General features: G+C 40.1%; 1 protein-coding gene across 2 annotated transcripts; it reads left to right on the plus strand.

The window, feature by feature from the left end:
* Positions 1-3,241: 3,241 nt before the first annotated feature.
* Positions 3,242-13,582, plus strand: CCDC14 (coiled-coil domain containing 14). 2 transcript variants are annotated; one of them, XM_064451200.1, is made up of 13 exons: positions 3,242-3,345; positions 4,027-4,082; positions 4,570-4,645; positions 5,333-5,405; positions 5,500-5,640; positions 6,733-6,972; positions 7,064-7,158; positions 8,106-8,679; positions 9,213-9,354; positions 9,971-10,050; positions 10,487-10,705; positions 10,791-10,923; positions 12,260-13,582. In XM_064451200.1, exons 1-13 carry the CDS (start codon positions 3,313-3,315, stop codon positions 13,239-13,241), a joined length of 2,844 nt encoding a protein of 947 aa, XP_064307270.1. In that variant the 5' UTR covers positions 3,242-3,312; the 3' UTR covers positions 13,242-13,582. The 2 variants fall into 2 exon arrangements, with proteins under 2 accessions (XP_064307270.1, XP_064307271.1); XM_064451201.1 differs by having other exon boundaries at positions 10,490-10,705.
* The last annotated feature ends 818 nt before the right edge of the window (positions 13,583-14,400 follow it).

Below are 14,400 nucleotides of genomic sequence, written 5' to 3' on the forward strand. Positions count from 1 at the left end.
AGCTAGTGTGTGACATGGTTTTTCTGCATGGATGGTGCAATGCATGACGACCTGTGTTAAGGTATCATATTCCACTTCACACTTCATTCACTACTTGGACATCATTGTAGAGTATTTGTAAAAATAATTTATTATTCTTCCTCACTAACAACAATATATTTCTTATTTCTTTACATAAACTAATTGTTTAGCTATGACACAACCTCAAATTTGAGATAAACCATGGAAATCCAAGAAGTCCCCTTCGTCTATTCAGGACAATGATGCTTATATTTATGCTTTTGTTTATGTTGCATTTGCCAGCTTTTTTTTTTTTTAATTGCCTTTAGTATTATTTCTACATCAAATAGTGTTGGAACCTGGAAGATTGCCACAGTTTGCCTTTCCAAAGGCTGAGCAAACCTGGCCTCAGCCACAATCAAAATTGTGCCCCTGGAAATGTTTGGGGAATGCTAGTTACCTGTCAAACAGGAAGAAAAGATTAAATTGGTTTAATGAAATGCAATGGAATGAAATGGAATTGAATTTTCTCTCTGAAACATAGCTTGATCATGAATATGAATAACAATATAACATTATGTATGAATGCAGCACATGCCATTGAAGCATTTCAGTAAGACAAGGGTTTTTTTAATCACAATTTTAGCATAACAACCAGACAGGTCGGAGATATTTAGTGATTCTCCAAACTGTTTCAATGAAGAAAGCCAAAGTCCATCAGAAAAAATACCTAACTCTTCTGATAACTAAATCTGTGCTCAGAACACCCTACTGCTAATTCCTGTAGTTTTATCACAAGTCTCATGACAGCTTGTACTTTTCTTTAAAGAATGACCACTTGGAGGTCTGTGACTTCATGAGAATTTGAATTTTTATACTTTTTTTTCAACTTTACAGTTTCATTTTTAAAAATTATTTGTAAGACAATCATGCTATTTCAGCCATTGTTTCAAAATGATTCAGTTAACAAGAATAGAGCTTGACAGCCTTCTGTACTAATTTTCCTTCTGATGAAAAAATGAAGAGTTGTTCTATGCATCTTCAAATAATGCCTCAAATCAAAGGATGATATTGTGGTTTGGGGGACATCGGTGGTTTTATATCTGCTACTTGTTGCTAAACAACCTGGGATAATTCTTCCTTTATTATTTAAATTGCTGCACTCACATCTGTCAGTTCAGTAAGAATTTATCCATAAACTCCCTTAAGAAAAAAGTATATCAAAGGTTCTGGAACTGGTTTGGTAGTTGCCACACATCTTTTTGAGCTCTTTTCATCTTCTTCCATTTTTCTAATTCATATTCCTTCTTTCAGCTGTTCTCCTATTACAGTGATCTTTGTATTTTAAGTTTTTCAAAGAGAAAAATTGAAGCAGTCTCCAAATTCCTGCCAGAAAACCCTTCTGGTATTTTTTTGACAAGATGATATCTTCACAGTATAGTTTTGCTTCAAGTTCAGCATAGTTTCAATGCAAACGTTAACACAGTTGGGGCCAGCTCTGTTTAATATCTTTATCAATGATCTGGATGAGGGGATTGAGTACACCTTCAGTAAGTTTGCAGATGACACCAAGTTGGGCAGGAGTGTTGATCTGCTTCAGGGAAGGAAGGGTCTACAGAGGGATCTGGACAGGCTGGAATGATGGGCTGAGGCCAATTGTATGAGGTTCAACAAGGCTCAGTGCTGGGTCCTGCACTTGGGTCATAATAACACCAGGCAATGCTACAGGCTTGGGGAAGAGTGGCTGGAAAGCTGCCCGCCGGAGAAGGACCTGGGGGTGTTGGCTGACAGCTGGCTGAACATGAGCCAGCAGTGTACTCAGGTGGCCAAGAAGGCCAATGGCATCCTGGCTTGTATCAGGAATAGTGTGGCCAGCAGGAGCAGGGAGGTGATCGCGCCCCTGTACTCGGCACTGGTGAGGCTGCACCTCAAATCCTGTGTTCAGTTTTGGGCCCCTCAGGACAAGAAGGACATGGAGGTGCTGGACCATGTCCAGAGAAGGGCAACGAAGCCGGTGAAGGTTCTGGAGGGCAGGTCTTGTGGGGAGCGGCTGAGGGAGCTGGGGATGTTTAGTCTGGAGGAGGATGAGGGAAGACCTCATGGCTCTCTACAACTACCTGAAAGGAGGTAGTAGTGAGGTGGGGGTCAGTCTCTTTTCCCCAGTAACAAGTGACAGGACAAGAGGAAATGGCTTCAAGCTGTGTCAGGGGAGGTTAGGCTGGGTATTAGGAAAAATTTCTTCACCAAAAGGGTTGTCAAGCATTGGACCAGGCTACCCAGGGAAGTGGCTGAGTGACCATTCCTGGACATATTTAAAAAACACATAGGTGTGGTGCTTGGGGACACGGTTTAGTGGTGGATTTGGCAGTGCTGGGTTAACAGTTGGACTCAATGATCTCAAAGTTCCAACCTAAAAAAATCTGTGATTCTATATGCAGAATACTAATATACCAATGTGTGTGTGTGAGAAACCTGAGGCACCATCCAGTATGATCCATGTACACTAATGTTTTCAGGGATTGCCAGAGAAGATTTAACAGCAGCTGAAAGCCAGCACGGGGAACAAAGAACCGATGGTTTTAGCCTGTGCACAAAGTATCAACAGTTCCCTTTGACTTCCTACCACCCTGCTTTTACCTTTTGCGCCCTGAGGACTTGCAGGACATGGACTACACAGGCAGGCAGAGGCTGTGAGGTAGTTCTATGAGCAATGCCACACGCAGATGACCGAGTTTCCTTCAGGGTGGCTCACCCATCTGCAGGGCCCGTTTTTTCATGTGTTGTATGAGCGCACAGGGCCCCTGCCCCACAGAGCTTAGCATCCGTAAGGCATCAGGCAGCACACCGTGGGAGCACAGCACTGAGACGGGAAGCCCCAGCTATGTGACGTGATTCTTTTTTCTTACTAAGCGGGGAGACGGATGCTGGGGCTGCCGAGCGGGGGCGAGGCGGGAGCATCGAGCCCTGAGGAAACGACCAACCCTCACTGCCCTGCCTCCACAGCGGCCGACGGCCTCACAGCCCGCCTCAGCCCCGTCCACTCCCCTTCTCTCTTCCGATTGGCTCCTCCGCTCCCATTCTCCTCCAATCCCCAGCCGAGCTCCGCAACGCAGCTCCCTCCCCTTCCCGCGCCAGCTACCGCCGGCAGGCAGAGAGAGCCGCCAAGCGGGGCAGGCCGAGGGGGCCTTGGCCCCGCCCTCCCGTAACGGCCGGCCCGTCCGTCAGCCAAGCAGGCTCGGGATTGGTGGATGCCGGGCGCGCGCCCGCCCGTTGGGGCAGAGCGGGAGGGCGGCCGGTGCCGGTGCCGGTGCCATGGCCGGGCCGGGGGTTCCGCGGCCCCGCAAGGTGCGTGCGGGGCGGGCGGGGGGAGCGGTGGCGCTGGGAGCCCCCGTGCTTGCGGTCAGGGTTCTGCCCTCTCTTTAGGTGCCTTGTTAGGCCCTGGTTCGCTGGGAGGGGGGCGAGGGGTGACCCGTCGGGTGCGGTCGGCGAGACGCTTCCTGAGGGGAAGCTGGGCCCCCCGGCGCTGGGTGCCCCTCTGGGCCCGGCCCCCCGGCGCTGGGTGCCCCCCTGGGCCCGGCCGCCCTTCCTCAGGGCCCGGCGGGTCCGTGTGCCTCGGTCAGGGGCCCTGGGACAGCTGAGGGTTCTCCCGCTGCGGTGTACCTGTGGTGTGAGTAGCCACGGCAGCTTGTTCTTGAAACCCCCAAGCTTCAGGTGTGTGTTTATTGACCTTGGCTTCAGTCTGGAATGTATGTCTGTATGTCAGCCCTTGACCATGTCATTCAGTGAATTACCGTATCTGTAGAAAGCCACAGAAGCTAATAAAGCTTCATGCTGCAAGGACACTATTTGTGAAAAGAAAACAACAAGATTCGTGCCCCAATGGTAGTTGTGGGCCCCTTGTTCTGGGAGCTGTAAATTAACTGATTCTCCTCAGCAAAAGGTCTTGGAAATAGCAGGCAATGGTAGTCTTCAATTACATTGTGAAAGTACTTAATGAAAATCAAAATATATTTCTGTAATCAACAGGTACTGTCTTCTGGAAGGCTAACAGGAGCAGCTAAATTAACAAATGGAAGAAAACAGTAAGACCGTAATTATGAATACTATCTGAGATTGAGTGTATATGTGAGAGTTTGTGAACCTCGTACTTGTCAAACCTCACACTTGTCAAACCTCACAACTAGCCAAAAATTCTTTGTATACATCAGGAAACATTTTTAGTTGAAAAGAAGTGTGGCCAGGTTCTAGGCAGCCCATGAATAGACAGGCACAAACTGAATAGAAATTTTGCCTGTAGAAATACTAGGTTGACTCTCTCTGTGTGTTTTATTTATAAAAGATTGATGCTGTATAGTTACTAGCCATACATAAGACTGAATTCTCCTTTGACATGAGCTGTTAGTATACACTAAACGTGTTTGTTGCAGCAGTATAAAGTTTTCAGAAAGAGAAGGCTATTTTGTTTCTTGATAAAATTAATTTACTTTAGTTTGCTATTACTGAATAAAAGCAAACTTTTTACTTTGCATATTAAGGAGGTTGTGTAAACAGTGAATCTGACTTTTTCAGGTTTGGCTTACGAAAAGGATGTCATTCAGATGTGGAGTCTGGATACTCTCTCTATTCCACTGACTCTGATGATCGGGTAATTAAATGACTTTTTAATACAGTCATCTGTGTTATCTAAAGAGAAGGGACATTGGAATACCTTGAATATTAAAAGAAAACCAGGTTTATTTAGATACTGCTGCATCTGGGCTAGAAATATCTCCTGCAAAGCTGGCAAGAGTGTCCGTGCTGCATCTTGCAGATACGTGCAAGTTGGCTTTGTGTGCAGTGAGTTTGGCTCTGACAAATCTCATTAAGGCATATTTTGCAAACATATCTATGCTGTTTATGGACTGGTGCTGGCCCTGGCAGAAGGATATCCCTATTTGTTAGGTTTTGTGCCAGAAAAAATTGTATGGAGGCAGTGCTGCAGCACTGTTTGCTGTGCAGAGCTGAGTCAGTTAGCTCCAAAATAGAAATAGGCTGTAGACAATATCTTAACTGTACATGGAATTAAGAATAAAAGCCACACACATGCAATTTCCAAAACATAAAATCCAGCAAATAGACACATCTGCAAGAGCACAATTAAGGTTTTTTGCAAAATTTGTGTGTTTGCAAACTTTCACGTAACTGCAAAGTGATACACGGAAAATGGTGTGGTTTTGCTGGTTATCAGTTGTTCAGGTGGCAGAATAGGGAGCACTCCCCTCTAAAATAGGGTCTTGGTTTACTGAAAGAAAATGGTGATACTCATTTTCTGACTCCAGTATTCTTTGCACAGGTTGATACTATTCATAATGGACTTGATCGTTGTGCAGCTTTACTGAAGAATATCTTACAAAATGAGGCTACAGGTTGTACCTATTGAAAATTTAAGTTACATTTTGAGTTTTTGTAAGACTGTTTTGATTTGTTTTGTTGACTAGTTTTTGTTTTGACTAATACTAGGAAGGGAGACTATCCATAAGCAACCTGGGAAAACAACTTCAGTTAAAATTACTTCCAAGCCTTTGCTAACTAAAGGAAATACTTCAGAGAAGAAAGGGTTGAAAAAAAACATTACTTCTGCCCACATCCGAAAAGAAATTGGTAAGTGGGCTTTCTGGGGCTTGCTTTTTTCTCAAACAACATTGAGAAAGTCCTTAAGTTATTGAGAAGATACAACAAGGCTTCAGATAATTGTTGTCATTTGTTATAGGTTGATCTGGGGCTGGATCCACAAAAGGATGTAGGCATTACTCATTGCCTTTTAGAAACTTTAAATGTGTACTAAACATGTTCTAAAATTCACAAATATTTGAGCTTCATATACCCAGAAGAAGGCTGAGTGTGTTTACAAATACTGGCATCATCAGGTTTAGCTGGTAGGAAGTGTGGAGGAGAATGATAATAGCCATGCCTCATTTGTCTTGGACAGTGAATCATTACAGTGCTTGGTCTCTGTTTGGGATATGCAGCTATAAACTGTCCTGGAGGCAAGTGTCCAGCCAGGCTCTCCTGTTTCCAGAAACTGGTCTTTGAGAGAAGTGTTGCAATAAATAATAAGAACTCAAATGGCTTAGTGGCCAGAGCACTTGAATGGAAAGGTAGGTGGAGTGTTCTAGGCTGAGTTGCTCTCAGTTGAAATATTTCACATGTATTAGCATTTCGCCCTCTCTCCACCCCATTTCTTTTGTGTGATTTCTAATCTAGTAGACAGGTGGGACCTGTACACCAGGTATGTATCAGAATGACTGTTTTGTGAGCTGTAGAAGATGAGCACGTAGCTGATATCTTTCCAGCACTTTAAAAATACAGAGTTTTAATGATACCCAACATAGAAAAACTAGGTTTGGAAAGTGGTTTGGTATGGGTTATTCCTAAGCTTTTAGACCATTCGGAAGCAGCTAAGCAGATATCTTAAGAATTGCATTTTCGAACTGTCCTTCTGTAGTCTCTGTGCTTCCTTCAAGGACAGCAGTTTGTCCAGCTGGGTTAGGTTGCTCTGTCTGGGAGAGGAAAAAGTGATGGATTAATTTGCTGGTGAGTAAAAAACTGACTCCGTATCTTAAACCGCAGTGTCTTTTAGTTTTCTTCTTCAAAGGAACCTGCTGGAGTCTGCCTGACAATGCAGTGAGTTTGTGTAGGTTGTGGATACAGGCAGCTTCAGCTGGGGTTTTTTTGTTCTTTCTTTTGCTATAGTGCCAATATCTAATAGAAAACTTGCCTCATCGACCACACCTTCTACTGACAAAGAATTTCCCAGTGCAGCACAGAATCAGGTGGTTCAACCAATTCATGTGCCTTGCAGTCAATACTCTCCTGTGATGCACCAGAAACTGTGCGAGCATGTGCAAACTCAGATGTCTTTGATAACTGACCAACCACCACAGAACAGTAATGAAATTCCTACTGTAACTCCTTTTCCTACCTCAAATCACGGTTAGTGGAACTATTAATGTAGAGCCTGCTATTTTACTGCATGAGTTTTGCCCCAAATTACCCTGATCTTATAAGTGTTGTTGTCTCTTAGGTTGTCAAAATGTTACAGCTTTTAATTGTCGATTACCTACCTCCATACCAGCTCTGTCCCTGCAGCATTCAGCTAACCCTGCATCTGCTCATCCAGTAAGTAAAAGTTTTGACTCTGACTATTAACAAACATTTTAAATTAGCACTGCCTATTTATTTATTTGTGTGTGGTTTTTCTTGGATTTAGGTAATAATTTTCCTTAAACAAAAAAAATTGCATATTTTAACCTATAATGATGAACAGAATAAATAATGAGAGAAAATACTGCTATTTAAAATACATTTTATGTAGACACCAAAAATGAAATCAGAGGTATTTCAACTGGCTGCTTGTTTCTGCATGCTGAATTCAGTAACGGACAGTAAACATGGAAGGTGCCAGAAATTATTCATTACTGTTAATAATTACATTCTCAGTAGCACACATTAGGATCATTAACCAACTCCTGATAAAAGAAATCATATCTTATATATAGCTTTTCCCTGCCAATGATTAAGCTGATTATTTCTTCAGGCACTGTGTATTATCCTAGAGCCACATTGTAAAATACTTGTGGATTTCAGGGTATAGAATAGAACTAATGGAAGTACCAACTGCTGCCTTGGGAAATGTGGAGAAGGGCTTGCACCTTGGAACTGTAAGACTGTAGACTTACCTTCCATCTGTGTTAGTGCTGCCCTTCACTTTTAAGAAATTAATATACCTAAAATATTGAAAGGTAACAGTATTGGCCTTTATTTTTTTTCTTCCCCAAAACCAAAACACTGCTGAAGTTTTTTCTTTACAGAACAGCTGAAAAAGAACTGTGCTTTAGTGTTGCCAATAACATTTAAGATAAAGTTAGTCTAAATGAGATTTACATTTTAATTACTCCTTAATATACTGGAAAATTATGCCATTAATAACTTGTAGTTGCTTTTATAATTTGGAAAGTATGATCAAGACTACATTGAGTCAGGCGAGTTTTTTGGGTTTGTTTTTTTTTAAGAGTTCAATAAAAATCTTGTTAATTTTTTGTTTAATATGAATATTCTTTATGCAGGATGTTCCTGTAGACAGTGGCAACCAATGTGTGCCAGAGATGGGAGGACCTGTGGTTTGCCCAGTAGTTTCTGCTGCTCCTACGACTGGTGTGCAAATACAGTCTGCCACTGCTCTTCCTAGTGTGCTCCCTTGTATGGTATCAGGTGGATCAAGTAACTCTACAGTGCCTGCATTCATCCCATCATCATCTGGTCAAGAGATGACCCCAAACCATGAGCAACAGATAAAAGAAGCAGATTTGATAAGATGCATACAAGCTCACCTAGCCCTGTTACAATCACATGAAATGATGAAGAGCAGGACTGAACAGAAGCACCATCATCATTGTCCAGCAAAACAAAATGCTTCAAGTAACAAGGAGGAGAGTACTTCTGAAGAACACAGCGAGGACACTGTCAGCGAAGATGAATTGAATGTACTTGAAATAGCCCCAGTGAGAGATACAAACTCTAAGTCAAGTTTTGTCAAGAAAGTTCTAAAATCTAGAAAAGAAAGTCCAGAAGAAACAGCCCATAAAGTTAAGACTGTAAAATACCTTCTGGGAGAACTCAGAGCACTGATAACAGATCAAGGTGAGGACATTTTCATTGTGCAGCAGAGCAATTACATACAAATAACATAGGCTGCGTGAAATGAGCGAGCACTTCAGTTTCTGGAAGTTTGTGTGTCAGACGATATGTGACATCTTAGAGTGGTTTTCCACAACTTTAACAGCTTCCTGTTTCACTCCAGATAAGTATTAAATTATTTTTTGGAGTATTTTAACATTATCGTAACAGCTAGGATAAAGGTTGTTCTCACTTCATGTACAGTGTTTTTTCCTGAGAAAGGGAGCAGTGAAGACAGATCGTAACAGCAATTCCACCAAGGTTGATCGGACAGATGGTGGGTTGTGACTTAGCAAGAACCTAAAGCATAGTTTTCATAGCCAAGCTTAAAAATCTTAAATATATAAATATAGTTAAAATAGAGATGAGGTTTTCTTGGGGAAAAAAAAGGAGATACTATTATATCACTTTGTAGATTGCTTAATCGCATATAAAGTATTAGTGTCATATTACAGGTTTATATGTTTATGGGTCTTTTTTTCCCTCACCTATTGCAGATGATTCAGAAATGTTAAGGTTGATGAGTGAAATAGAAGACTGCATATCATTGCTCCCAGCTGTACTGGGAAGTACAAATATACAGGCTGAAATAGCACTAGCTTTACAGCCTCTCAGAAGTGAAAATGCCCAGCTGCGTAGGTTAGTAACTCATCAGTGATTCTGTATTTACTGCAGATACACCTAAAGCATCTTTGACTGCTCTGTTCTAATGCATAATTTTGCACTGTTATGGTGTAAGTGTTATGGCCCTTTCTTGTCTGTGCAGTATTTGTGTCTTAGAAAGCGTGTTGGTAGGGCTAAATAGTTTAAATAATTAACACATAACAAGACTTCAGTTAATACTGATGTTTTAGTAGCATCAGTTACATCATGATTGGGCCTTTGGGTGGCATCAATTTATCACTGTCTCTGAAAACTGCATTATTAAGGTAGTTCATCTGCTTATATTCTTTTTGTAGTGCATTCTCAAATGCAAAAATGTCTCTCATTTCAGGCGAGCTTTCAAATATTTAACTGGGTAGCACTTTACTTCAGAACAGAGGGAAAGATACTTACCAGAACTTGCAAAGGGTCTTTTGTGCTGAAGAAATACAGGAATATAAGAAAAATGCATTCCTAAAACTTTTCTATATTTCTGAAACATTCTGACATTTAATTCTCAAGAGCAGCTTCTTACCAAACTAATTTAAAATGCAGTGGGTTTGAACTTATTCTGAACTTTCTGAATTTGTGCTTTTTCACAATTTGCATTTAGGAGACTAAGAATATTAAACCAGCAACTCAGGGAGCGAGAAAGAAGTGAGAAGACATCTGGACAGAGCTACAGCTATGAATGTAAAGTACTGATAGAGAATGATGCTTGTTAGGGCATTTTTGTTAAAGCTCTATTTAAATAGATACAGACGTATAAAGATATAGCTATATAAATAAAAAATAACAGTACGTGTTGAGGCCCTTAGTGGCAACTGAACTAAGTGTTGTGGGTCTAATCATGCAGCTGTGTTTGCATGAATGTTGTGCCTGTTTAGACTCCACATAGTGAGACTCAGCTCTTAGCTGCTGAGCAGATTATTTTAACTTATGCGCGTCTTAAAATGAAGGTGGCATATTAGATCATTAAGAAAAAAGCTTTTATCATGCTGCCTCAAAAACCTCTCCTATCTGTAAGCAAGGTTCATATTACTAAGATTATTTAAAAACTTAGTTTGATTTGGAAATTCAAACTGTACCACACAAAACAATTAAAATTTTTATGTTTTACTTTTGGTAGTAGTTTCTTTGCAGTCCTTGAATATGATGCTCCAGAGTCAATTGAAAGAATCACTGAAAGGCCTTGAGTCACTGCAGTCTAAAAATGAAGAACTACTTAAAATAATAGAAAGTCAGAAAGAAGAAAATAAACATCTTGCAAAAGATATTCAAGGTAAAGAAGAAGAATTGCTGGAAAACAAACAGCATTATGGCATTCATTCCACTAAGCTCAAGATTGGTACGTGTTTTGAATTTGTTTGTTCTTCATTTAGTGTTTCAAAACTTGAAAGAAATAATGCAGTAAATTCTTCTTGTCATTTTAGAAGTGGAAGAGGCATTAGCAAACGTGAAGAGCCTTCAGTTTAAACTGGAAGCTTCAGAGAAAGAAAATAAGATTTTGGGCATAACATTACGTCAGCGTGATGCAGAAGTTAACAGGCTGCGTGAATTAACCAGGTACTTTTGCTAAGCTGGTTTTTTTGCCTCTTAACATCTCTTTTCATTCTTCCCGCCACCTTCATACTTTGGATTATTGTAATCTTCGTGGCTTGGTGGTAGTAGGTCATATAGGCTAAAACTTCTCTCTGTAGTTAGTTTCACTACAGTGATGCTATAATTTTGTTAAAACAGATGTTGTGCTCCATGACTTGAGTTCTTTTGTAAAGTAAAATGCTATTTGCTGTTAACTTGTGCTAAGCTGTAACTCTTAAAAGGAGACCTGCTCATGAGGAGCTCCATGGGGTAGCCCATGGACCTGAAAACCTACTGATATTTCCCTTGAAGCTATAGAATTTGGAAACTAATTCTTAACCTGAACTAAGGAGGGATTTTTTCTTTCTTCCTTTCTGGTTTGGAAATGGTCTGGTTTGAGAGCTGGCAGAAAGATCTGTCTTCAGGACCCCACAGCAAGTAGTTCCTGTGCGAATGAGCAGTACTTTCTTTAATTGTGCATGCATTTGAAGTAGATTATGCCCAGATATTAATTCTGGGTAAAGGTGGGAGTTCTTGGATCACTGGATGAGGGTGGTGTTCCTCACAATTTTTTAGAACTATTACTGTGAATTTATTTCATCATGGTCTTTTATGATGAATATAGTGGCAAGCTGGGAGACTTAAATAGCTTTTTGCACATGCAAAGGGGTACATACATGACACTTGTTTGGACATGATGTACACAAGATGTTTATAGTTGATACTGATTGGAATAGCAGAATATTTTTAATCAGCACTTCAGATTCTTTAGTAGAAGTTTAGACATATAACACACTTCTGAGGCTACTATACTGACCACCAGATGGTGGTATGATGATGTCTTATTACATGTGTATATGCTATATATGTAAGCATTTAAGTGTTCATTTCTTTTGATGTACAAAGCTGAAAATGAGAAGAATTATTTCTTTTATTTTTTTATTTAGATGCAATGAGGAGAATAATTCAGAAAAAAATTCTCACCGATTTTGATAACTGTTTCTATATACTTTGTAACAGTTTCTTGAGATCAGTTTATTTTGTTTTGTAGTACTTGTGGCAGGTAAATGAGCAATAATCTCGAACTTTGGGCTGTGCCATTTTAATTACTTTATAGGCACATTGAGCTGAGCTGAAGAAATTAATTGAAGAAACTTGGAACTGGTTCACATTTATACTACACTTTACAACAACATGTAGAAAGTGAATCATAACTTTGCCTCAGTCCAATATATCTAATGTTTTGGTGTTATATAAAAGTTTTTAACTATTTTTTTTAGTGACTATTTTTAAGTCTGATTAATTTACCTTATCTTAACAGAACCTTGCAGGGCAGTATGGCCAAGCTTCTGTCTGACCTCACAGTAGACAACATTAGACCCAAACCTGAACAAGACCTCTCGAAATGTCTTTTGGAAGACCATGAAAAGCAGATGCAACCTGATCCATTTCCTGGTAGTACTTCAGTAATGACTTACCTTAGAAAATTAGAAGTGGATCATATTTTGACAGATACAGAACTTCAATTCTCAAATAGAAGTGGAGAATTAGAAATGCAAAATCTGGCCTATGAAAAGTTTGCTGCTGAAGGAAGTAAAATAAACAGTACATTCTCAGAAGGAAGAGCATCAGCTCCCAGAATACAACTAACCTCTCTGAAGCAAGATGCAGAAACAGTTAGTGATTCTGGGACTTTACTAGAAGACCAAAACAAGTTGGACGAGACTGTTTATATTCCATTGACTAGCAGTGCCTCTAAAAAACAGCAGCCAATCTCTGAAAGAACTTGTGTGCTACCCCAGAGAGGGGCTTGTAAGGTGTTAGACTACCACTCTGAGCTCTCAAACTCTGTGCAGCAGAATGGATGTGAGATATCAAAGGATCCAACTATTCTGGATAAATTAAGTGCTGGGTACAGTGTGAAAGAGACCGTGAAAAATGCGCTTGAAGTTACAGGGGATAAAGTGAAACCAGAAGGAGACAAAGTCCAAATGAGGCCAAAATGCACTCCAAGTGGAGCTGCAAAACACTTCCCAGGTAAACCAGACCAACCTCAGCCTGGTACATACCCTTGTGTACCAGTGCTATTTCTGAAAGAGTTTTCTCAGAAAAAAGGCAGTGAAATAGCTGATTTTAGTTTCATTTCATTTGATGATATATCAGGGAAGTCTGAGTGGAGCGCATCCTCTTTCTCAACATTTACTTCTCGAGATGAAGAGGACTTTAAGAATAGTTTAGCAGCTTTGGATGCCAACATAGCCAGGTTACAAGGAACTCTGCAAAATAGCATTATGAAACAATGAGTATGAGGAAACAAAATGGGGTGCATTTGTTTGGATTATTTGGGGTTTTCTGAAGTATATTAATAACTATGGTACTGATACAAATATTTGCATTTTTTGGTATGAAATTACTTGTTCCTAGCTGTTTAAATTATGGATGGAATTTGGTCCTCATTAAGCTATGGTGCTCCTTCCCTTGATGTGTACAACTTGAGATAACTGGTATAAATGCTTTTTTAAAATTATGGCTTAGGTTTGTACTCTTTACTTGCAAAATTAATTCTTAGAACAGCACTTGATAACTGTCTAAGAAACCGGTGTGCTGTTAACAATGCAGTTTTTCTATTAAATTATAAAGTCCATTTGCTTGTTTTTTCTGTGTGATTTTTTTAAAGTAGTAAGAACAGCATTGAGAGAATGTGTTTGAAGTCAGTTACAGATGTGATAAAGAGAAGTTTTTATTTCACTAAATTTTAATGTTGTAAAATTGGATGCGTAGTTGTTTTCCTTGCTTATGACCATGTCTTTCAAGAAACTACCTCCATGTTCCAGTTCACCATGAAGGGTGTCAGTAGTGTCAACATCAAAGAAACAGGTGGGCAGGACTTCTTACTCAGCTGCATTGCTTCTTAATCCAAGTTGGGTTTAATCAAGAAGTGGGAATTTAACTGGTGAAAGTAGAGCTGCCTTGAACTTAACAAGTGTTCTGCTTTGGCTAGGTGGATCTCTTAAAGTTGTTTGGGTGTTTGTTGTTTGTTCATTTGTTTTTTAAAGAGAAACTTAGGTGCAGAAGGCTAAATGAAAAACATCCTTGTTTACGAATTTTTTTCTTCCCCAAAGAACAATGGCAAGGTATCATACATGGGCAAGAGGTTCCACAGGTGGAGGCCAGGGAAGAACTAGCTACAGAGCAGCTCTGCAGGAACACTGAGAGTTATAACCGATAAGTCAGGATCATGCTGTTTAAAAAAAAAAACAAAAAACCTAGCCATCATATGGGGTTTTCAGTATATGGTAGATCCTATAAAATACATGAAGTCATCCTTTTCACTGGTAAAACTCAATTTTCACTTTTGAGCAAGAAGGTGATTAAGTGGAAAGTCCAGATGAGGGCAAGAAAAGAACCATCAAAGTTCTGTTCTTTTCTACAATTCTGTTTTGTCATAGTTTTTACAGGTGT

Source organism: Phalacrocorax carbo, chromosome 5 (genome assembly GCF_963921805.1).
Source record: "Phalacrocorax carbo chromosome 5, bPhaCar2.1, whole genome shotgun sequence".
In the NCBI taxonomy this organism is placed as follows: domain Eukaryota; kingdom Metazoa; phylum Chordata; class Aves; order Suliformes; family Phalacrocoracidae; genus Phalacrocorax; species Phalacrocorax carbo.